Source organism: Cupressus sempervirens, chromosome 3 (genome assembly GCF_028749045.1).
Source record: "Cupressus sempervirens isolate cs-2001-9-10 chromosome 3, ASM2874904v1, whole genome shotgun sequence".
Lineage (NCBI taxonomy): Eukaryota > Viridiplantae > Streptophyta > Pinopsida > Cupressales > Cupressaceae > Cupressus > Cupressus sempervirens.
The window spans coordinates 356,368,243-356,394,384 of record NC_143120.1 but is presented as its reverse complement, the minus strand read 5'-3'; the positions used below and the strand labels follow the sequence as shown (position 1 = coordinate 356,394,384).

The 26,142-nt window shown below is 31.2% G+C and overlaps 1 protein-coding gene across 1 annotated transcript; it reads right to left on the bottom strand.

Annotated features, from left to right (window-relative positions):
- Positions 1-213: 213 nt before the first annotated feature.
- On the bottom strand, positions 214-1,237 carry LOC149566466 (uncharacterized). Its single transcript, XM_089816486.1, has 2 exons — positions 887-1,237; positions 214-651 (listed from the first exon to the last, which is right to left on the bottom strand). Exons 1-2 carry the CDS (start codon positions 1,235-1,237, stop codon positions 214-216), a joined length of 789 nt encoding a protein of 262 aa, XP_089672612.1.
- Positions 1,238-26,142: the final 24,905 nt, after the last annotated feature.

Sequence of the window (26,142 nt, the reverse complement as noted above, 5' to 3'; positions counted from 1 at the left end):
GGTCACTAGAGTAGGAGTGAAGAAACAAAGAAAGTCAAGGGAAACAAAGGAACCAAAGATGGGGGCGTCCTAAAGATCCCGACAACAAAGAGAAAGGAAGGAGAAAAGAAGAAAAGGAAGAGAGCAATCACCGTCCTCAAATAGGCCACCAACTAGGGAGAAACTAGGAGCAAGGAGGCGAGGGGAGACCGACGGACTCAGAACACCAAAGGATCAAGTTCGTTGGTCTTTAGTCAGCATAGGAAGCCACGAAGGGTTTAAGGTCCACCCATTGTCTCTGTTGAGGTTGATAGGGGGACTGTTGATAACTATAGCTTCTTTGAGCTTCCTTTTAAAATAGTTGTCCTCCTTGGATACGATTTGGGCATCTTCTAAACAAATGTGGTGCTTAGTGGCTGACGAGTGCTCCGCTAAAGCAGACTGATGAACCCTGTCGTGTCTAATGTTGGCACTATGCTCCTTGATTCTAGTGTTGAAAGAGCGACCAGTTTCACCAATATACGGAATCCCACAAGAGCAACAAACTTTGTAGACTCCTGATGCTGAAAAAACATCTATGGTATCTTTGAGAGTGGGGGTACGATTCTTGAGCCTAAACCAAGGTTTGAAGGCCACGCGTAGGCCTTTTCTGCTCAGAATTTGTGCAAGTTTCTGGGAGACCCCATCTATAAAGGGAAGTGACACAAACGGGAGGTGGAGAGGTGTTGGGTTGGGGAGCAGAGAGGGAAAAAAAGAAAGAGCGAGCACGGACAAAGGCCCTAGAGATTTTTTTGTGGGAGTACCCATTTAATCTAAAGACTTGGCGGAGGTGGGTCAACTCTGAATTTAAGTGGTCATCATCACAAATCCTGAGGGCTCTTAAGGATAAGGTCTTAAGTGTGCCAACTTTTTGGCTCGGATGGTGGTGAGAAGAAGCATGAAGGTACAGATCAGTGTGCGTGACCTTCCGAAACACTCGACATCCCAGAGAGGCGTATGGTTTCTTAATGAGTAAAATATCAAGGAAGGGCAATTGATTGTTGGTTTCAAGCTCTTTGGTAAAAACAATGCTAGGAGAGATGTTGTTAAGATGAATGTGAAACTCTTCTAGTTTATCAATAACATGGGGCCAGCAAACATTGGTATCATCAATGTACCGCTTCCACCATTTAGGCTTGAGGGGGAAAGAGTGGAGGGCCAGCTCTTCAAAGTGCTCCATATAAAGGTTAGCAATAACCAGGGAGAGTGGGGAGCCCATTGCGACCCCATCTACTTGTTCAAAGATAGTCCCTTGGAAGGAGAAGAAGGTGGACCTTAAACATTAGTTTTCCTTTCCACAATACCAACAACGTCAGGAATAGGAACCTTCGTGAAGAGGGAGACCACATCAAAGCTAGATGAGAACATTATTTTTTATTTGCATCACCCATGTGCACTTGTTTGCTCTTCCTTTTCATTTTTTCTTTCTTCATTTCATTTTTTTCTTTTTTTTTTTAAATATATTTTGTTTCTCATTCTTAGTTCATTCTTATTGTTATTTATTATTTGGTCTATTTTGGTTTTATGTTCATTTATTTTTATTTCTATTTTTGTTGTTATTTGCAATTATTGTTATTATTATTCTCATTTTATGAGCACTTTCATTGTTATTTATCATTTGTTTGTTTTTTTTTTTTTTTTTTTTTGATTTATTTATTTATTTAATTTTATTTTTTTATCTCCCCCTCAATCCACGTGTTCTCCCCCACCTCCTCTCCTTCCTCTTATTATATCTTTGTGTTTCCTCCAGTCTACTACTTATTATTTTTCTCTTGCTCTTCATCCTGATGATGGATCACTGTGTGTGATCTGAAACGTTGATGCAAAAAACTTAAAACACAATCAAATTCCAGAAGTACTAACTAGTTTTTACTAATGGATTGTGGAAATCAAATGACACTAGTCTAAATCCTTATGGGAAAGTTTATGACAGTTATTAAATCAAGTGGTAATATCTAAATTTCATGGGTTGGGTTTCATATAACAAGATAAGAACATTATGGATTCACCTGACATATTGAATCCTATGAATGGATGAATGTAGATTCTTATGTTGCCACCCATGAAACTATTGGATCATTACCTTGGCATATTCTATGCGAGTTTATTTATGCATATCTGTTTTTAGGAAATTATGTACTTGCTATAAATTTGGTTGTGAAAAGAAAAATAAAAATTTATGATAATCCTTTATTTGGATACGTGTATTTCATGCTGTAATATTATCTAACATGCAGATTTACTGAAGAACTCATCAGCTTATTTAGTGTTACTAAGCCCTATTTGTGTTTTTCGGTTGTGTTTGATTTGATTTTAGGTCCGATATGGGATTTTTATATGGACTTGGAAGTGGGAACTACTACCTAATCATTGTAGGCTGATTGTAGTTTGATTAATGGTTACAAATAACTCAGGATCTGAATTATGATCAGTGTCAACCTAAAAGTTTTTGCATTATTGATTTAAAATAAGGGTATATTTATATACTTAGATGTAATGTTTAGAAATGATATAATATTTTTGTAGTTCATTACAGTACCAGGTTGTTAAAGCTATTTTGTTATGGTTATATGATTTAAAGTTTAAAAATAAAAATAAAAAATTGTATGGATTTTATCCTTGTATCTTGTATTGTATTTTATTTGTTTTCTTTTGGTTGTAGTTAGGGTATTATATTTGGTATCAGAGCTACTTGTTTAAACACTTGGTACTCAATGTTTTGAAATAGGGTTTCATTATCCTTCCTAGGACGATTTTAATTTTGTTTTTATTATAGGAACTCTAGTATGTCTCTTGTTATGCGAGGAACATGGGGACAAGGTATCCCTAATGTTAAGGCTGATGTAGGCAGAGGTAGAGGAGGATGTAGAGGCCGCGGTCGTGGCTAAGGTAGAGGTTAGGGTCGTCAAGAGATGCTTGACGATCAAATTCCTCATGTTGAAGAACAAGGGGGATTTCAAGCTGAAATTCTTCAAAAAATTCTTGAACGATTAGATGGGATTGAAGCTAGGAATAATATTCCTGGTGGGGGAGCGAATGCTCAAAATTTGCAGATTCCCAATGCCAATCAGGTTATAGTAGAAAATCATGTTATCAGGACTCAACTTAAAGACCTATCTAAGCTTAAAGGTCCATATTTTAATGGAACAGAAGCTAGTAATGAAGCATAAGCTTGGCTTATAAACATGGAAAGATGTTTTATTCTGCATGATTATCATACTAATGTGAAAGTTTGCTAGACTGCAATGCAGTTAAGGTCTTTTGCATCTATATGGTGGAAAATAGAATTAGAACACCTTGGAGTTCATATTTCTCAAGTCACTTGGGAATTGTTCTTAGAGAGATTTCAGGAAAGGTTCACGTCTGAGTATTGGCAGCAATCTAGGTCTGAGGAATTCTTTAACATTGCACAAGGTAATTCTTGAGTGGAAATGTATGAAAGACATTTCTTTCACTTAAAGAAATATTTTGGTTGGAATGAAGGTGATAGACCTTTGGTGCAACATTTTATCAAAGGATTAAACCCTAGGATATGTGAGGAAGTGAGAACTTTCAAACCAAAAACTGTTAAAGAAGTTGTTGATCAAGCTAAACTTACTGAAATGAAATCTAGTTATTCTATCAAAAGCACTGCTAAACCACCAATTCCTAGTAGCAATGAGAGTCAAAAACCTTTCAAGGATGATTCTAAGACTGCTCCTAGTAGCTTTGTTAGTAAATCTCAGAAGAGGAAATTTGCTAAGTTTACCAAATCAAACAAGAGTTTTAAGGTCCTTGAATTACCTAAATTCTTTAAGCCTGCTGAAAGTGTGAAGCAAAGTTTTGCACCACCACAAGCAACTTCCTCACAAGATAAGAGCACAAAAAGACGAGAAAAATGTTGGCATTGTCGACAGTTGGGTCATCTACAATGGAATTGTCCTCTTCGAGGCAATAATCAAGGTAGGTCTAAAGCATCGGGTTCTAAGGCTACTATTACTTATTCAGGAAGGAACCACCATATATTTGCTACTGTGGACCATAATCAAGCAGAACATCAGAACATGGTGATTGAGAACAAAGGTAATTTTCAAGGTATGAAAATTTCCATTTTATTTGACTCAAGTGCCACTGATTCTTTCATTTCTACCAATTTGGTTAATCTTTGTGAAATTCCTATGAGAAAGGCTGAGTTGGTATGGCAAGTTGACTTGGCTTCTGGGTCTAAGGTAGAAGCTGGATTGTTTGTTGTAGGTCGTGAATTACAACTTAAGGAATTTACCACTATAGTTAACCTCAGAGTTATTCCCTTAGGAACCTACAACATTATTTTAGGAATGGACTGGTTGGAACAACATCAGGTTGTTATTGATTGTTATAAAAAGGTTATTAGATGCATTGATGATAATGGAGTAAACCAATTTATATTAGGGGTTAAGAGGCCTATCTCTATTAAATCTCTATCTTCTAAAAACTCCATAAGCGTATGCAGAAAGGATGCAAACTGTTTGTTGTTTCGGTTAATGATTTTTCTGAACCTTTGGCAAATCAAACCAATTTAGACCATCCTTTGTTGAAGGAATTTTATGATGTTTTTGTAATGGAGATTCCTGGTATTCCTCCCAAGAAAGAGATAGACTTTATTCCAGGAACTGAACCAATTTCTAAAACTCCTTACCACATGACAGTACAAGAATTGGGGAACTTAAGGTTCAACTTGAAGAACTTCTTTAGAAGGGACTGATTAGACCTAGTGTCTCTCCTTGGGGTGCACCTGTTATCTTCATTAAGAAGAAAGATGGATCACTTAGACTGTGTATTGATTACAGATAGTTAAATAAGGTTACTATCAAAAATAGGTATCCAATGCCTAGAATTGATGATTTATTTGATCAAGTGAAGGGTTCTAAAGTATTTTCTAAAATTGATCTTAAATCTGGTTACCATCAGCTAAGAATTCAAGAAGCTAATATCCATAAAATAGCATTTTGTACTAGGTATGGGCATTACAAATTCATTGTTGTACCTTTTGGTTTAACAAATGTGCCATCAGTTTTTATGAGTCTGATGCAAGGGGTTTTTAGAACTTTCCTAGAGAGATTTGTAGTTGTCTTTCTAGATGATATTTTGGTTTTTTCTAACTCCTTGGAGGAGCATGAACAACATCTGAAAGAAGTTTTTGAATGTCTCCATAAGAATAAGTTGTATGCTAATCCTAAAAAGTGTGAATTTTTTAAAACATATATAAGTTATCTTGGACACATTATAACAAGTTATGGAATAGCTGTTGATCTAGCTAAAATAAGAGCAAATTTAGAGTGGCCTACACCTACAAATGTGTCTAAAGTAAGAAGTTTTATGGGTTTAGCTAGTTACTATAGAAGATTTGTAGCAAATTTCTTGAAAATATCTCATCCTATTACTTCTCTACAGAAAAAAGGAAAGAGGTTTATTTGGTTAGATAAATGTGAAGAAGCTTTTCAACATCTTAAAGAATGTTTGACTAGTGCACCTGTGTTAGCAGTGCCTAATTTTGGTAAAGAATTTTTGGTTTTCATAGATGTTTCTTTAGATGGGTTGGGAGCAGTTTTAATGCAGGAAGGCAGGGTTATTACTTATGAGTCTAGGAAACTCAAGGATCATGAGATTAATTATCCTACTCACCATTTAGAACTAGCAGTAGTAATGCATGTGTTGACTAAATGGTGACATTTTCTCCTTGGACAGCATTTTGATTTCCATACTGATCATAAAAGTCTTCAATATATATTTACACAACCCACTCTGAATGCACGACAGTGCAGATGGATGGAGTTTTTGTGTGAATGTAATTTTGAAGTAAAATATGTACAAGGTAAAGAGAATAAGGTGGCTGATGCACTTAGCAGACAACGTCGTGAACTCTCTTCTTTAACTCTCAAAGTTGATTTGAAGGAGAGAATTTCGTAAAATTTGATTGTTGATCCTTGGTTTTTAGATGTCAAATCTATAGTAGAAAGTGGTAGCACTTTGGAAGGTGGGTACGAAGGATACTCTATTAGCTCTGATGGATTACTAATCTTCAGAGATAGAACCTACATTCCTGTAGTTGGAGAATTACAAATTTTGGTTATGTTTGAAGCTCATAAAGCGCCCTATTCAGCACATCTTGGTGTTAAGAAAATGAGTGCTGATCTTAAATAGCATTATTATTGGCTAGGTATGAAGAGAGATATTGCAAATTTTGTGGCTAGATGTCTAGAATGTCAAAGGGTGAAAGTTGAACATTAGCATCCTGCTAGTTTACTTTAGTCGAACAGTGTACCTGAATTGAAATGGGATACCATCTCCATTGGTTTTTTTGTGGGATTACCATTATCAACTAGATGACATCATTCAATCATGGTTGTTGTTGAAAGGTTAACCAAAGTTGCACATTTTATACCTGTAAGATCTTCTTATAATGTTGCTTTTGTATCACAAATTTTTATGGAACAGGTTGTGAGACTACATGGGATTCCAAAGAAGATCATATCAGATAGGAACCCAGTTTTCACATCTTCTCTTTGGAGGTCTATGCAATGTGAACTTGGTACTCAGCTGAATTTTAGTTCTGCATATCATCTTGAGACTGACGGACAAACTGAGCATGTAAATTAGATTCTTGAAGACATGCTCAAGATGTACGTCATGGATAGATAGAACAAATGGGAAGAATTCTTGTACTTAGTTGAGTTTTCTTATAATAAAGATTATCATAGCTTTATAGGTATGTCTCCTTTTCAAGATTTATATGGAAGACCTTGTAGAACACCCTTGAGTTGGGATAATCTAGAAGATAGAATTCTCCTAGGGCCTAACATGCTCCAAGATCTAGAACAGCAAGTGAAATGGATCAAGGAACATCTTACTACAACATAGGATAGACAAAAAAAGTATGCAGATTTGCATAGGATTGAGCATCAGTTTGTGGTTGGGGACAAAGTATTTCTGAGGGTTAGACCCCAAAAAATTCCTATAAGGTATGGTAAAGGTTCCAACTTGTCTTCACATTTTGTGGGACCATTTGAAATCCTGGAACAAGTTGGTCCAATTTTCTACAGACTTGTTTTTCCTCCCAATCTATCTCGAATCCAATATGTCTTTCATGTGTCTGTATTGCGAAAATACATACCTGATATCACTCATATTCTTAATTGGAATGCATTACAGGTAAGGGGCGGTCAATTGATGATGGAACCAGTACAGATCATCCAACAAAGAGAGTTAAATCTTAGAGGTCACAAGGTGGAGCAGGTAAAGGTATTATGGGATCATAATGATGATACCTCTGCAACTTGGGAAGATGCAGGGGCAATGTAAGCTTCTCATCCTCATTTGTTTTCAAGCTTCCAGGAGTAAGCGTAAGTTGGATAGTTCTGCATTAGTTACCTTGGACTCTGAGATTAGTTTAATTTACTGGATGGTTTGGTACTTGTTTTGAAAGATTGATTTTGTAGAAAACCATTTTGTTTCCAACATCATTATGTTGTTGTTTTTCTATGCTTTATGAGAGGTCAGGTCTTTCTAAGATCTGATTCTCAAAATAAATGTTGACATTTCAGATTTAGGAATCCTCCAGTAAAGAAATGGTTTTTAGATAAGGCAATTCAGTTTGTTTTGTATTTCATTTGGATCGGTTTCAGTTTCTTTACTTATGTTTAATGTGGCATTAAAATTTTACAGTACCAAGAATCTTTTATTTGCCAGTTTTCTTTTATTTTATATATATATATATATATATATATATATATATATATGTATGTATGTATGTATGTATGTATATGTAATTGTTGGTATATTTGTGTGCTTGTGTTTATATTTATACAAGTTATAATTGTATGCATATGTATATACATATTGTTATGTTGTAATCTTAGTGACAATTAGGATTAATATTACTATTAATATTAACATTAATATAAATATTAATATTAGCATTAATACCTAATACTATGTTAAACTAAGTTAGTACCTAAGCTAACCTAGTGCATACGATTAAGATTTGAACTTAAACTAAAACGTACCTAAGCTTTTACTTGCGTGGCCACTAGACTTACTAAATTTTAGCTTTAGTTGGACTTGGCTTAAGGCAGAAATGTTATGGGAATTAATGGAGGGCATGTTCATCGAACTACGAACTAGTACTGCATTCGCCAATTGTTGGAAAGCTGAGAGAATAAGTTGTTAGAGATAAGCTCACAGTTATGAGCATTGATTTCCATGGTTAGTACATCATTTTTGCTTGGAGTTAGTTGAATTTTGAGTTCATTCCGCCATTGATGAACTCCAATTGGGGTATCATGGAAACTCTGTTGAAGGAGTTTCTCTGCACTTATTATGGGGATTCTGGTGACCATGAGGATGTTTTTTGATTCTCACTCTAGCTTTGTAAATCCTCACAAATTCATATTCCTCATTCTTCCATCTTTTTGTGGTTGCATTTTCTCTATCTTAGTGTTTGACAGGGTTTCATTGGTATCTTTGTGCCAAGGCATAGAGAGTTGGAGGCTTGGGATGCGAGTTGGTAGTTGAGGGCTCTCCAAGCAGTTTCTCCGTGATTATCATTCCACATTTGCACAAGCAGGGGGCTTTTCTTTAACTCAATATTATTCCTTTTGTATTGTTTCATTTATATATGGTGAATATTGAATATGCAGTGGCTTTGTGGAAAGTTCGACACCCAACTCTATGAGTATGTTGAGTTTGGTGTGTTCATCACCAAGCTCAGTATAAACCTAGAAATGGGTGTGAATATTTAAATACCCTATTCTTTTTGTTTGCAATGGTTTTTAATGATTATATAGGAGATGTTAGCGATACTAAATGCTATATAGAGCAGATAAAAAAAAGTGGGGTTTTATCTTTTTGACAAAACATATCTATGGGTTTTGGTCTATCAAGAGAATCGCATTCTTTATGGTATCGAATGCTTAATGATTGTTATAAATAAAAATCCATTAGAAAAGAGGATGGTTTTTTTCTTCGAACTGTGGATTTTTAAACATGTTATAATTTTGTTTTGGTATTGGTATTAGAAAGTTTTTAGAAAACAAAATTGTTATACATGATGGTTTTCAATTATTTTAAAACCATATCTCAGTATGATCCATGGCGATTGTTAACTTACATCAAATCTTAAACAACGAATGCAAACATGCAAGCTGTAACAGTTTTATGAGATTTGGGAGGTTTTAGACTTAGCCATTTTATTGTCTACAATTACTATTTTTGATAGGAGATCTGTATTTCATTGATTTTGGTACAAGAATATTGAGTATGATAACAATCAGCATTAAAATTCTTTGTCATCGACTTTTTGACAAATAGTTACTATAAAGAGTAGTAAAAAAAAAATAGTTATCAGTAAGTTATTTGTATCATTCAATGAGAAAGGTTATATATATAACTATTTTAACTATGAATTTAAATTAATAAGGCTTTATATATATAGGGGTATATATATGAGTACGTATGTATGTATGTATGTATGTATATATATATATATATATATATATATATATATATATATATATATAGAAAGATATTGCCGTGTATATATATGTATATATATGTATAAAAATATATGTATCAGTATGTATGTGTTTCCTTATGAATAGATTGTTAGAATTAAAATATATGTTTACATTCATAAGGTTAATGTGGCTACTTGTTTCCAGAAATGGGAATTGTTTGATTCTAGTATTCAAATTTTAGTGAAATTCTTTCTTTGCTAAACATTTTAAATGTTAAGAATATAGTAAATGTTTTTTTGAATGGTTTTATTATTGATGAAAAATTAAAATAAACAAAGCTATATTTGATACTTTTAAATATGGATTGCTTTTGGAAAATTGCAATTATGGTTTTGTTTGGTAATCTAATTAGTGATTTCATTGGGAAAATTGGAAGTTTGGCGTTAGCTGATTTTTTTGGTTGCTAATTCAATTGTTATATTGAAGCAATAGAAATAATTTATTAGTTGAAATTGAATAATTAAAACTTCAAATTTTCTTCTGTTTTGTAAAACTAGAATTATCTGTGTATTAGATTATGCAAGTGTGATCCTTTAGATTGGGTGGCTGTCATAAAGTGAGTAACTTGTGGTGATAGAATTATTTTTCCGAATGCCCTCTAACACTAGTCTAAATCCTTATGGGAAAGTTTATGACCGTTATTAAATGAACGGGTAATATCTAAAATTCATGGGTTGGGTTTAATATAACAAGATAAGAACATTATGGATTCACCTGACATATTGAATCCTATGAATTGATGAACGTATATTCGTATGTTGACACCCATGAAACTATTGGATCATTACCTTGGCATATTCTGTGTGAGTTTATTTTTGCATATCTGTTTGTAGGAAATTATGTACTTGCTATAAATCTGGTTATGAAAAGAAAAATAGAACTTTTTGATAATCCTTTATTTGGATACGTGTATTTCATGCTGTAATATTATCTAACATGCAGGTTTACTGAAGAACTCATCAGCTTATTTAGTGTTACTAAGCCCTGTTTGTGTTTTTCGATTGCATTTTTTTATTATTTCAGGTCCGATATAGGATTTGTATATGAACTTGGAAGTAGGAACTACTGCTTAATCATTGTAGGCTGATTGTAGTTTGATTAATGGTTACAAGTAACTCAGGATCTGAATTATGATCAATGTCAACCTAAAAGTTTTTGTATTATTGATTTAAAGTAAGGGTATATTTATATACTCAAATGTAATGTTCAAAAATGATATAATATTGTTGTAGTTCATTTTAGTACCAGTTTGTCAAAGCTATTTTTTTATGGTTATATGATTTAAAGTTTAAAAAATTAAAAAAAAATTGTATGGATTTTATCCTTGTATCTTGTATTGTATTTTATTTGTTTTCTTTTGGTTATAGTTTGGGTATTACATGTGTGATGTCCTGAAAGAGCACAAATATCACCTGGTAGTGGTAGCCCAATACCTCTATATGCATCATCAGGGGAGGAGCTTGGAGTGTTACTAGATGCCTCTGAAGATGGGCAACTAGGTGGACAAGGACGTCGACTATGAATATAACAGCTAAGACAATTAGATGTGATACTAGTGGCCATAGATGCAATGTGTCCAATAGTGTCAATTTCTCTACTCTAGGAAGCAATGACAACTCTATCTACAATAGGTGCATGTGCTGGAGTCACTGGAGGTAGTCTCTATCTAACAAACTATTTGACATCTGGAGGTGGCAGATGATGTGCACTATGATACTGGTCATGATCTACAATCGACTATGCCCCTATCCATAATAATCTTGAATGTCCAAGTGGTTGATGTTGAGCCCCACGCAAAACTCAACATACAACTATTGTGCAAAGTAAAGAGGTATCTGGTCGTTATTAGGATAACGACCATTTGTAGCTAAAAATTGAGGATAGATCATGCTTGCAATAACAGGATCTATGCATCATGTGACTTGTTAGCTTCTCACCCTACCCTGTGCTCCTTCATATCCTAGAAAGAGATCTCTTTTGATAACATCTTTGGGGGCCACCCTCTTGATGTCATCAAAAGATACATCTCCTAAAATCTCAACCCTAAGCTCCCTAAATATTGAAGCTAATATGTTAGGAGTAAATTAATGGTGAGCTCTAAATCTAGCTGTCAAATCCTATAAAATCCTACATATAGTAGAACATATGTCTCTATAAATAACATCATCAAAGGACAATATAGACTGATGTAGTCTAGCAACCTCCTGCTTTGAAAATGGAAAAAATGCATCGACATCAATCTATGGAGGTGGTGCAGTAGGACCTCTAGCAGGAGCTACAGGTGCAACTTGACCTAGAATAGGAGCCATGCTAGGACCTACACCACCTAGAGCTGCACCAAGAGCTATAACATGAGTTGCAAGATGAGCTCTACCTCGAGGTACACCATGAGCCCCACCATGATTTGTAGCACAAGCCCCACCATGAGCAACATGATGAACTGAACAAGGAGCTAGGATAGGAAGTGTGTCAAGTGTTGCAACAAGAACCACATCAGGTGCTACAATAGGAGCCATTGTAGGAGTTGGATTAGGAGCTGCATCAAGAGCCACAACAAGTTGATTTTGTGAAGTCACATTTGTACAAATGTATCAAGAGCTAAGTCTATTGTATGTACTATTTTAAAAAATAATTAATTAAAAATTATACATGTAATTGAACGTACATCACACATGTATAGATAATCTGTAACATGTACATATTTGAAAAAATTTAAATATGATCATGCATATACATACACGATCTAGTTAGAGTTAGAGTTAGAGTAATTTAGGGAGTTCTTGGGTATTCAGAACTTAAAGAATTAAAGTTAGGACCTATGTAAATGACTTAAATCATGGTTCAACATTCAAGTTAGATTAGAGTTCAAAGTAATTGCATGCAAACAAATTTTTTTTAAGACTTGTCATTTTTAATGAAGATTCAAAGTAGCTAGTGAGTGAGGTCCTTCATCAAAACTTGATAATATGCAATTAAAAGTTTGAACAATTCAAAATATTGCTTAATTTCATTTGATAATCTAAGTTTTCATTTTGTTGAGACATTATGCATGTGGTGTCACAAAGGCTGGTTATCCTATAGTTTGTAAATTTTGTGACAATCAATGGTGTTACACTTGTGTAATAGTATTGAATCATGCATCTAAGTCATACCAAGGGATATATTTGATGTAGCTTATACCATTTGTTGATTTTGTGACAACTTAGCTCATCAAGATAAATATGTGCTTATGATATATAAAATTATTAAAATATTTTGTGATTCAATTTTGGATAAAAAGGATATTCCTTTGGCTAGGAGTTAAAGATTCAAGAAGGGGTTATTTATTACTAAAGTTAGGAGAGATTATACACTCCCAAAATCTTGGGGGATTATTTATGTTTGTAAATTTCATAACTTGAATTTGGTCATCCTTCTAAATTTAGTCTAAACATGTGTAATTAATTATTAATTTGAACACATTGGTCCATAATCCATCATTTAAAATATATAGTTTTCCTATTTTGTAGTTTGATTACTAATTGTATAAGGAATATAAAGGGTTCATCTTATTCTATTTAAGTAATATGTGTTTATAATTTTGTAAGAAACTTGCAATTCAAAACATTGAACTATAATAGACCAATTCAAGTTTTCTATTAAAATTTTATTATATATTATGACATTGTGTTCTTTCTATAAGGAATTAATCATATAGTTTATGAGTCAATCTCATTGACCCATGTTTCAAGAGTAGTGATTCACATGAATCTATTTCTCACGAGAATACCTCCTACTTATCAATATTATGATATGTTTTGAAAAGATTTTCTATATTTCATTTATGTTCACAATGTTTTCAAATAAGTGAAAATAGTATCATTTGATTAAATATGTTGTATTATTTAATTTAGATTTATGAAATAAAAAATGCATGTGCACTCAAATTTTTATATTACTAATTTTAACCATATCTCTAAATTTTCATCTAGATGTTCAAGTTTAGGTTATCTCGAGGAAAAATAAGTCAACTTTTGACACCTTTTGTAATCCCTTATTTTCAAGCTTTTATCGAAAATAGTTTTTTAAATCATTTAGAAGAATCTAAATTTTTTATCATGAGATATGTTGTCCAAGGTCTAATATGATGGCTAAATAATTTTTTATTAATGTTTCTACTAAGGCTCAAACTACCTTTGGGTTTTTATGATTTTGGTCCTTCTACCCTAACATATTCAATGTGCTTGCATATTTAAAACTTGAAGTTGACATTGTTATAGTTCATATCTATGACTTAGTAAGTACTCAAATGCTTGTTCAACTAGTGTACCCATGGGAATTGTACCCCTAACAAGATATTGAGCTGGTGGATTAGGACTATTAATGTTAATATGATCAAGTTAATGTTGTTATGTATTTATACATATATAATCTTTATGTTTTTATATATCAAGTTATGTTCAAGATATAATTAACTTTTATTAATTAAATGTTGTAACATGTATTCTTTAGGTCATACTCTTTATATGTTCTTATGTATGTATGTATGTTATATTCTTACCTATGCATTAATCTATACATTCTTATATATGTATAATTTAGGATCTCCCTTTAAGACATGTCATTGAATATAGTTAATTATATACTTAGATTAAGACATTAAAAATATGAACATATACATAAACATGAATATTGAAAACATACACATGTGTCTACATTAAACATGAACATATTTACATGTAAATTTATGAAATAAAATATACATTAATCTACATTCTTATGTATAATTTAGAATCTCCCCTTAAGACATGTCACTAAATATAGTGAATTACACTTAGTTATAAGACATTAAGATCAATAACATATGTACATAAAAAAATGTGAATATTGAAAATATGTACATGTCTAATTTTAACATGAAAAAATATACATACATCTATGCTCAAAATAAAAAATACATTTTAATCTACAATCTTATACATATAATTTAGGATCTAGACCCTTAAGACATGTCATTTAATTACACTTAGATTAAGACATTAAGATGAATTTAACATATACATAAACATGAATATTAAAAACATACATGTCTACATTTAACATCAACATATATACATATATCTATAAAATAAAATATGTATATTTTAATCTCCATTCTTATGTATAATTTAGGATCTCCCCTTAAGATATATGTCATTAAATATAGTTAATTACACAATTTAGATTAAGGCATAAAGATGAATAACATATACATAAACATGAATATTGAAAATATGAATAAGGCATTAAGATGAATAACATATATAGAAACATGACTAAAACATATGCATAAGCATAAAAGATTAAGATGTATTAAAAATGAATAACATGTACATTAACATTAATAAATTTATATGAATATTGAAAATTTATATTTCTAATATTTTCTCATAGTTTTCTAATATTTTTCAAACTAATATTTTAAAATATATTTTCTAATGATTTTCTAATATTTAAAAATATAAATTTTTTCTAATGTTTTTCTAATCAAACTAATATTTTTCTAAAAAAAAAATTCTAATGGTTTTATAAATAAAACTAATATTTCTCTAAATTTTATTTTCTAAACTATTTTTTTTTAATATTTTAAAATATTTTTCTAATTTTTTCTAATTTTCAAGACTAATGTTTTTTAAAACATTTCTTAATTTTTTATCTAATATTTTCTAATGTTTTTCTAATATTTAAACGTAATTTTTTTTTCTAATATTTTTCTAATATTTTTTCTAATGTCTTTTCTAATGTCTTTCTAAATTTTTTTTCTAATTTTATGTTATTATAAATTTTCTAATATTTTTTTAATGTTTTTCTAATGGTTTGTCTAATATTTTTCTAAATTTTATGTTATTATAAATTTTCTAATGTTTTTCTAATGTTCTCATGTTTTTTTCTAAATTTGTTTTCTTAATTTTATATTATTGTAAGTTTTTAAATATTTTTCTAAATTTGATTTCTAAAATTTATATTATTATAAAATTTCTAATGTTTTTCTAATTTTTTTAAAATTTTATATTATTATTAAATTTCTAATGTTTTCTAAATTGTTTTAAAATGTTTTTTATAATATTTTTAGAGTATTTTTTCTAACATTTTCTAAATTTATTTTCTAATTTTTTAATAATATTTTAATAATATTTTTTCTTATGTTTTCTAAATTAATATAATTAAGTTTAACATAAATAAACAATAAAAATATTAAATTAACATTAAAACAATGCTTTGCAAACATTAAAAATGTAAGGAAACATTAAAATATGCTTTGAAAACATTAAAATATGCTTTAAAAATATTGAAATATCCTTTAAAAATACTAAAAATGTAAAAAAAAATTATAATTATAATATATACACATACTTGAATAGTGCAAGGATGAGAATCTGAAGGAAAATGATAGGTAGGCACTCACCAATATTGTATGTTTGCTCCAACCCTTGTGTCAACATCATTAAAATGAATAGCAATGGGTAAAAAATGACATTTTTATGCTGGATTTATATTTTCAATATGTTTGCTGCAAAAACTGTTAATTAAGAATGTTCGCAATAAACGTCTATTAAATTCGCTTTATATGTTTACAACAAACATATTTTAAATGTTCACTGCGAACATATAAAAGTTAAAATTTTAGTGTTTAGCAATTTTTAAATTTTTCCTTCATCCCACTAAAGTGAAACCCATTATTGTGGGTTCACCCATACATGTGTGTGCGTACATACATACATACATACATACACATATATATCTATGTATATATATATATATATATATACATATATACATATACATATACAAATACATATACATATACATACATACATACACACACACACATATATATATGTACATATATATATACATGTACATATATATATATACATATATATGTATGTATACATATATATATATACATATATATGTATGTATATATATATATATATATATATATATATATATATATATATATATATATATATATGTACATATATATATACACATATATATGTACACACACACACACACACACATGTACATATACATATACATGCACATATATATGTATTTGTATATATATATATATATGTATGTATATACATATATATGTACATATATATATGTATATACATATATATGTATATATATGTACACACATATATATGTATATATATATATATATATATATATATATATATACATATATGTATATACATATATATGTATATATATGTATAGACATATATATGTATATATATATATATGTATAGACATATATATGTATATATATATATACATATATGTATATATATATATATATACATGTATGTATGTATATATACATACATGTATATATATATATATATATATGTATGTATATATATATACATACATATATATATATATATATGTATGTATATATACATACATACATGTATATATATATATATATATACATGTATGTATATATATATATACATGTATGTATATATATATATATATACATATATATATATATATATATGTATATATATATGTATGTATATATATATATACATATATATATATATATATATATATATGGAGACAATGTTATACACTGATTGGAAAATGGTTAAGAAGAGAGGGTATAATAGTTTGATGATTGAGATTGGATATCCCATTAATGATGATAAATTTGATGATGTTGGGAACTTTACTAATTCTAAGGAGGTATGGGATAAAATGTCACTTGTACATGGAGGAGATCAGAATATGATAAGAGCTAAGGTAGAAATTCTGAGAGGAAAATATAATGACATGAAAATGAAGGAAGATGAGAATAATGCACAATATGTGAACAAAATAAAGGAAGTTGTGACTGAAATCAAAGCAGATGGAGTTATTTTGTGGTTCTAAAATTTAAAGTAAAGTTCTTAGAACACTCTTCGCCATTTATTCTATAAATTTTTATTCAATTCAAGAAGTTAGAGCTATCTCTAGTAATGTTCTTACACTTCATGGTTTAATTGGCCAAATAATCATATTTGATTTGAGTAATTTTTGTGGTTACAATTGGAAATGATTTCAAGTCTTCATCAACCATTGGTACTTCCAAGAAAGAGAAGAGTAACAAAGATGAAAGTGAACCTGAATCTAAAGATGATATGGATGACATCAAAGAATTGCTTGCAACGAGATTGGATTTTTGTTTGAACTCCATCTATTTATTTTCCTTCCATTTATTTCTACTTTGTTTGAACTCCATCTTTCTATTAGAAAATTTCATTCATTTATTACTTAATTTACACTCTTTCTTATATTTTCATTGTAATTTACCTATTTTTTTGTTCTGTGATCGATAGAATTTGACTTTTTGTACCTCTGTTTATTTTTCAAGTAATATTTTTCAATTTGTTTCTAGATCTATGCAACTTTAATTGTAAAATTCCAAAAAGGAGAGTTTTTATGATCATTACAACGGTAAGTTATTTGTATGAGAGATCATAAAGTGTGGTTGAATACTAATGAAAACCTCAAAACAAACTTTATTTAAAAATGAGACAAGATATATTATCTTTATTAAAAATATTTTAAACTACTAAAAAAAATCAAGCAAAGAAATAATATGCCCATATGGAATAATAATATATTGATTATTGTTTTGGATTACGATTAAAATAGGTTTTGAGGGGACCCTAAACCCCACAAGAAAAAAGAAAAAAGAAAACATAGAAAAGCGAGTTTAAAAGTGTCACTAGGTTTTACAATGACCTAGAACCTACATTAATGGTACACAACCAAAAAACTAGATTTTACAAGGACCTAGGACCAAAATACACTAAAACATACAATTAGAAGTTGGAAAAGAAAATAGAAAAATATCCAACAAAAAAAAGCTAGAACCAAAAACTCCTACCAGCAACTAGAGCTAACAACCACAAAAAAATAGAGAACACTTATACGAGCTCCTTCATAACCTTAATCAATTCTTTTCTAGCTTTAACAAATTTATGAATTCCTTTGTATGAGTTTTTCTTAGGGAAAAATTACCCAAGATCAAGAAGCTCAAGTACTAGCACAATATGGACCAATAAAGTATGATCATAGTAACAATATGAAAATGAATTGTTGTACAAGTGCACTAGAAGTACCTATATATAAAGCCTCTAGAATGAGTAGGAGTTAGCAAAATATTAAGCTTGACAACTATGCACATGTCAACCAAGAGTGGATTATCCTTCATTGAGCATTGGAGTTAGTGCAATGATGACAGGATAAGCCAACATAGGTGTGTCACATAAAATTATGTTGTAGACACCATGTGCTTAATTAGAGTGCAAATAACTATGTTATCTACATAAAAACTCGGTTAATTATGTAAACTTTAGTGTTGTAGACACCATGTGCAAAAATAGATTTGTTAAGTCTTGTGTTGTCAATATGACAACTCATATGAGCACGCATACTCCTAGGTGTCTAACCTAATAAATAATAAAATAATACATTTATCCTAAGTAAAATTAAGTAAAATATAAATAATAATTATTTACATTAAAACCCCCCATTAAGTACAACTTGGGGGAATGCACTTAAGCTCACAAAAGCTATGATGAAATGCATAATGGGTCCTAGCTACTAGGCCATGTTAGGTACTCAAGTACAAATGCAATGTTGTACATGTAATGGAGAAAGAGGGAAAACCTCATGGGAAAAACCTTCCCCAGAAAAGAGAGATAAGTACAATAAAGAAGTAAAGAGTCATGTGACCCCCTTGGTGAAAAATCCCTCACCCCTAAGAGATGTCGCAAATGAAGATATTTGACCTTCACGAAGGGCTTGGTGAAGATGTCGACTATTTACTAATTTGTAGGACAATACTGCAATGCAATGACCTACTCATGAATCGGCTCTCTAGCTATGGGTCTAGGTAGATCAAAATCAAACTCCTTTAGAATTTGGTGTAACCAAATAGCTTTTGTTGCTGCATTCATAGCTCCTCGATACTTAGCTTCAGTTGATGAAAGGGAAATAGTGTAACTTTTTTTTTTACACTACCAACAAATAGGGCCAGAACCAAGAGGAAACATGTATCCTGAAGTAGACTTGTGAGAATCATGATCCCTTGCATAGTTCGAGTCTATGTGTCCAACTAATTGTAGTCTAGTACTAGCTGCATAATATATCCCATATGTATGTGTACCCTGGATATAGTTTGAGATTCATTTGGCTACCTCTCAATGAAGTTCATGTGGCTCTTGCATAAAACAAGAAACCATGCCAATTGCAAATAAGATATTAGGGCATGTACGTGTCAAGTAGATGAGGCTTCCAACCAATTTTCTATACAAAGTAGCAGGGTAAAAAAACAAACCTATGTCACCCTTTTGTAAAGGAAAAGGCTAACCAAAGTATAATTGTTCACCTTCAATGACATAAAACTCTTATTATTATTTAGAATTTGATAATGAAGTAAACTAATGAAATGTGTAGAAATGGATGAAGTTTAGGATTAAAATTTTTAATAATTATTTGGAATAAGAATTGATGTGTTTTCCTAATTTTAATAGATTATTTTTTATTTTTTATTTTTGATCAATAAACAGGCAAGTCCTTGATAAATTTTATTAATTAAATAAATAGTTACAACAACTTTGCTCAATTCAAACATGCACTAGTAGGAAAGAACGGAGAAGAAAACCTCTAGTCTTTCCCAAGACAAATGTCCTATATTATTACATTTTAAAAGGGACATACCCTAGTAAAATTGTTATAATTAAATTACATCAAAAATAGGGACATACCCCTAGAGAGAAATAATGGCAGAATCCCAATTATAGTTGCATTGATGAACTTTTACCGATGCAAAAAAGGAGAACCACCTGAGTATTAATATCTTACATGTTGATCTCATATCTTCCTAGTTATCTTGAGAAATCATCAGGTAATAGCATAAATAAAGGCCAAAGGAAAAAATCCCACCCCCTCCTATTTGAAGGGGGCAATTTCCTTTTGATAGAAATAAAATTTCCTATTTCCTTTATTAGCACCTTTAGAAAAGAAAAATAAAAAAAAGGAGCTATGGTAGATAGTTTACATAGAGCCAAAAGAGAACATAGAAAATTCTAAGAAGATAATGTTTTGTTAATACCAGGAAACCATTTGTGAAACTAAGTAATTGATATTAACATACAATCGCAAGAGTAAGATACTTAAAATAAAAATGCAAATGCTATCTATAAAGTTGGGAAGCTGTAGCATACATAAATAAGTGTTTAACTAAAGTATAATACCACAAAACAGATTAAGAGAGGGAGAAACACTTGCAAGAACAAATCATAGGTAATCATACTATAGAGTCTTAAATCAAGGATCCAACTAGATGACATAGATCCTCATAACCAAAAGTGAGAACCATGAAACCTATCCTGCCAACTGATCCATCATTAGTAATGCCAAAACCAGTGTGAGCTAATACTAACTCAAAGCACTTCTCAATCAATCATCTAAACTATAATTAGAGAATGTAAAAACAATGAAACTACTAAAGCTTGAAACTGGCATATCCCTCGAGATGTCAGGGACAAACTAAAACTAAGTAATAGGTCAAATTGCAAGCTATAATATGGGAAGAGGAATTCAGTGCTAAAATTCATTTTGTGCCATAGATTTAATGTAGATTAGTTAAAATTATGTAAATATGTCAAAGAATCCATGAGCAAGTATGGGCTCTACTCCTCATTTGAAAGACAAAGTGCCAAGCCTACTTAGAATGTAAATACTAAACCTATCGTAAGGATCTGATCTAAGTAAAGACATCCACACAAAATGCTAGACCTTATAAAAATTAAATTAATTCCAAATTAAAAGACCAAATAGCTATAACGAATATATTACAAGAAGAAATACCAATCGAACTAGAGTATCAAGACACCATATATTCCAATCATTTAGGAGAGGATAAACATAACAAACTATTTATATAAACTTACTTATAATTAGCAAGGTTTTTAGTACATCTTAGATAAGAGTATATCTATTGTAATTACAATCCAAATCTATATAAATTTGTGCCTATATATTCGAGGGTATATATGATTCTATGACGAGCATCTTAAAATTACAAAACAGGACTATATCTGCCATCGAATACAACTTATATATCTACTAATGCCAAACCTTAATGATGTATACCAAAGGCTATAAAAAACCAAAGACCAGACCTCATTTCCATATCACCATGATAACATCTATAATGTCATTTGGGTTCTCCAACTAACATTTAGGAGGGAATTCAAAACTATTCTTGACCCTACTAGATTTCTCAGAGTTTGGAGTGTAGAAATCAAGATTCTCCAAGTTGTAAAAGTTAACTCCTAGTTGAATGTATGCCTTGGATAGGGTGAGATAATTCACCAACAATTACATGTTTTCTTTAGGTATAATTACTCACCAGTAGAGAAAAAATTGAATATTGGCCTCCATTTTCAACCATTCATGATAAAAGGCCACACTTTCTCAAATAATAAGTGACGACCACTAAAATGTAGTTGCCAAATCGGGGTCACCTAGTAGTAGTCTCATATACTTCTCTAGCAATGGGATACAAAGTTTATCATCAATACTCCTGATAGCTTTCTCCAAGCGCTTCCTCCAAGTATGGATGGAAATATCTAAGTAGAGCCTAATAATGGCCTCAATTTCTATCTTTTCCCTAAATAGAAAACCAATGAAGGAACCTATGATGTTTTTATTAGTCCTCCAGGTGAATTCATAATTGAAAACCTTTTCTTTGATGGATTTGCTAATGGCCAATTGAGACATGTCATCAACCAAGTATAGTATCCTGTTCTAGCATTTCAGTTTAACATTTCCATGAAAGGCCATAGTCCAATTTTATATAGTGTGAAAAAGATAGATGTGTGTCTCCATCTTTTTGAAAGGAAAGGCAATAATTAGAGAGAAGATCCAGCAAGACCATAAAAAGACAAAGGAACCCTCTAAAAGGTGAATACGATGATGTCATCTTGTGATGTAGCCTATCTCATATTCACCTAGTTCCATAATGATGAATACATCACAAATATCCTAAATCCAACTACACATGACAAAGATAGATTGAGGGCCATCCCAATTCATGATGACAGAGTCTATAAGTGGCCCTTGTTTGACATGAGTATAAACATTATTGACATTAAAATATGCCCCGTGGTCATTAATTGGCCTAGTGACATGTCTCCTTCAAATCCATCCCAAGGGGAGGAGAAAAGACACATACTTAGAAGATAATTTTGGCTATCTAAAATTAGATGTAGTTGTCTATCTATAGAGAAATATGAGATAAGCCTATATCAATTAGCCTTCTACAGACTTATGCCTATGAACGGTAATAGTAAAGACTATGACTGATAGCAAAGGAGGATGACAGTTATGTGAGATGGAGTTTTATGTGTGTGCACCCATAGAGTTGGATATTTAAATAAGAGAGAAAGCATATATATATATATACATATATATATATATATACATATACATATGTATGTATATATATACATATATATACATACATATACATATATGTATATACATATATGTATATGTATGTATATATATGTATATATATACATACATATGTATATGTATATATATATATGTATATATATATATGTATGTATGTATGTATGTATGTCTATATATATGTATATACAGAAATATCTATATATGTGAATCTATCAACATATATATATATATATATATATATATATATATATATATATATATATATATATATATATATATATATATATATATATATATACATTAATAAGAATATGTGTGTGTGTGTGTGTGTGTGTGTAAGAGGAGTATCCAACAAGGGGAAAAAGCACATCGCAGCAAAATCAAAACTAAGAACAAACTTGGAGGAAAGGGGAGATAAGAATTCCTCACCAGGGAAAGCCCTCCATTATTCATTTGACAAAACCAAATGGTCCTTAATAATAGTCAAATTGGCCCCATTTGCCCCCAAGTTTGATAGACTATCTACTTTCTGATTACCTTCCCTATAAATGTGATAGATCCTATAATCTACCAGCTTGTCCAGGAGAGCAAGGACCTTTTCCAGATAGGAGTTAAGAACCTTATTGGGGGTTGATCATTTTCTAATACCATTTAATACGATTTGAGAATCTCCCTCAATAATGCCATTGGATAATTTCAATTTATGACATAATTGAAGTCCTGGCTCCAAAGCTTCAAATTCCACAAGATTATTAGAGGTAGGTAGAATGGATGTCGCTATTTTGGCTATATAGTGGTCATCCTTGTTGTTGATGATGCACCTAATGCCAACATTTTTGGGATTACCTCGGGTAGCACTATCAAAGTTTAATTTAAACAACCCATTTGGGGGATGGGCCCATTTATAGTTTTCTCTAGCCTCCTTACTATTTTTGAGATAAATAAGTGAGGAGTTAATCAATTTAGCCCAGCTTTTCTTAATTTTATCATCCCATATGGAGAACGAACCTTCCTCTTTCTGGGAGTTTCTAAGATGTTAGTTAGTGGTTTCCAAAATTTTATCTTCAATCTTTGTAGTTAATTCTTCTAGCCCCAATTTTAGGTTTCGAAAGATACACCAATTTCTTTCCTTCTAGATTTCCCATATCAAAATGGATGGGCATATGTTCTAGAGCTTATTGTATATGCCTTTCACCTAGAATGTGGGTCATCCCTTAAGCAGGCCAATCAAAGACTTTGGAAATAGTGTTGACTAGGTTCGCATTCTCCTAAGCCATTCCCAACACTTTTAGGAGAAAGGACAACCTAATAGAATGTGGTCAGTGTTTTCACTATTGTGTTTACATAAAACACATCCAGAAGTACCTTGCAGGCCAAACTTCTTCATCCTGTCCATGGTTAAAATTCAGTTTTAAAATGATAACCATAGGAAAAAAATTGGCTTTTGGGAGACATGATGAATCCCAACATAGTTTGAGTGGGATATCTACCTCATCCCATTTATGAGAGTCTATTATAGCCTTATATCTATTTTTCACATTTTAGTTACCATCAATAGAGGCTACCCATATAAGTTCATCTTCCTTCTCAGATTGCCTAATCCTTCTATATTCTAGCAACTTTTTGAAAGAATTAATTGATTTAGCATCCACATCCAAACCTTTCAAGGATTTCCATAGCCATTTTGATTCCCATCCTCATAAACTATTGTTTTGTAATCGTAGACCCTATTTCCTCATTGAGCTGAAACTATGCATAGGAGGATGACCATCCCATGAATCTTCCCAAAAAAATGCCTTCTCTCCCTTCCCTATAGCCCAAGTCAGGAATTTTGAGATCAAGTGCCTACATTTAAGCATAAAGTTCCAACATTCCCACTCTTTTAGGGGATCTTTGGTCCTAAAGATTGATAGAGGATCCTCCTTATTTAAATATTTATTGTATAAAATCTTGGCCCATTTGTGATCTCTATCCTTATAGAGACACCAAATAAGTTTTTCCCCTAAAGCTTCATTTTTCCATTGAAGATTTTTGAAGCCTAACCCACCCAAGTCCTTTGGTTTATAGATTTTTTCCCATTTAATGAGTGCCAATTTTTTGTCCCCTTCACAGTCCTTCTAAAGAAAGTTCTGCATTTTGGTTTTGAACTTGTGTAGGTTCCCTTTGGATAGCAGCAGACATGGAAAGATCAGGATAGCAGATAATATAGATCTAGCCTCGATCACCCATTTATCCTTCCAACATCTGAGTTTAGCATCCATTTTTTCAAAGGTATTCCTCCATAATTTGTTGGATTTTGTTCCTTTTTCTAAGGCAATTCCTAGATATTTGCCAGGGTATCAACCTTTTTTGTACCTGATAATTTTACAAATATGTTGTTCCAATACTGGTTTCATGTTCATGAAGTAAATTTTAGATCTAAGCTCGTTGACTTTTTGACTTGAAGCTTCCATATATGCTTTAATGATGGATTTAAGCCCTAAGGCCTCATCTTTCCTACTTCTACCTGGTAATATAGTATCATCTGCATATTGTTGATGGGTGATATTAGGCATATTTTGAGTAACTAAGATACCTAATATCTTTCCTTTTTTCTATGCATCTGTCACTGCTCTTCTAAATGCTTCAGCCATGATAATGTAAAGGGAGGGGGATAAAGGGTCTCCCTATCTAATGCCTCTTGATATCTCAAAGAGACCTTCCAGTGTTCTTTTAATGAGAATCAAGATTTTAGTGGTACATATGAATTTTAATATAAGGTTGATCCATTGGTGGGAGAAACCAAAAGCTTCCATAACCTTAGAAAGGAATCTCCAATCCACCATATCATAAGCTTTTTGAATATCCAATTTCAAGAACATACATGGCTCTTTATCCTTATGGACTGAATGAATCGTCTCTTGAATGGTAATAATGTTGTCTAGGATAGATTTTCCTGGCACAAAGCCCATTTTTTCTTCTAATGTAATTTTAGGGAGTATCTTCTTTAACTTATTAGCTAAAAATTTTTAGAGAAAATTTTGTACACAATATTGCAAAGCGCAATGGGCCTAAAGTCATCAGGGGTTTCTAGTTCTACCTT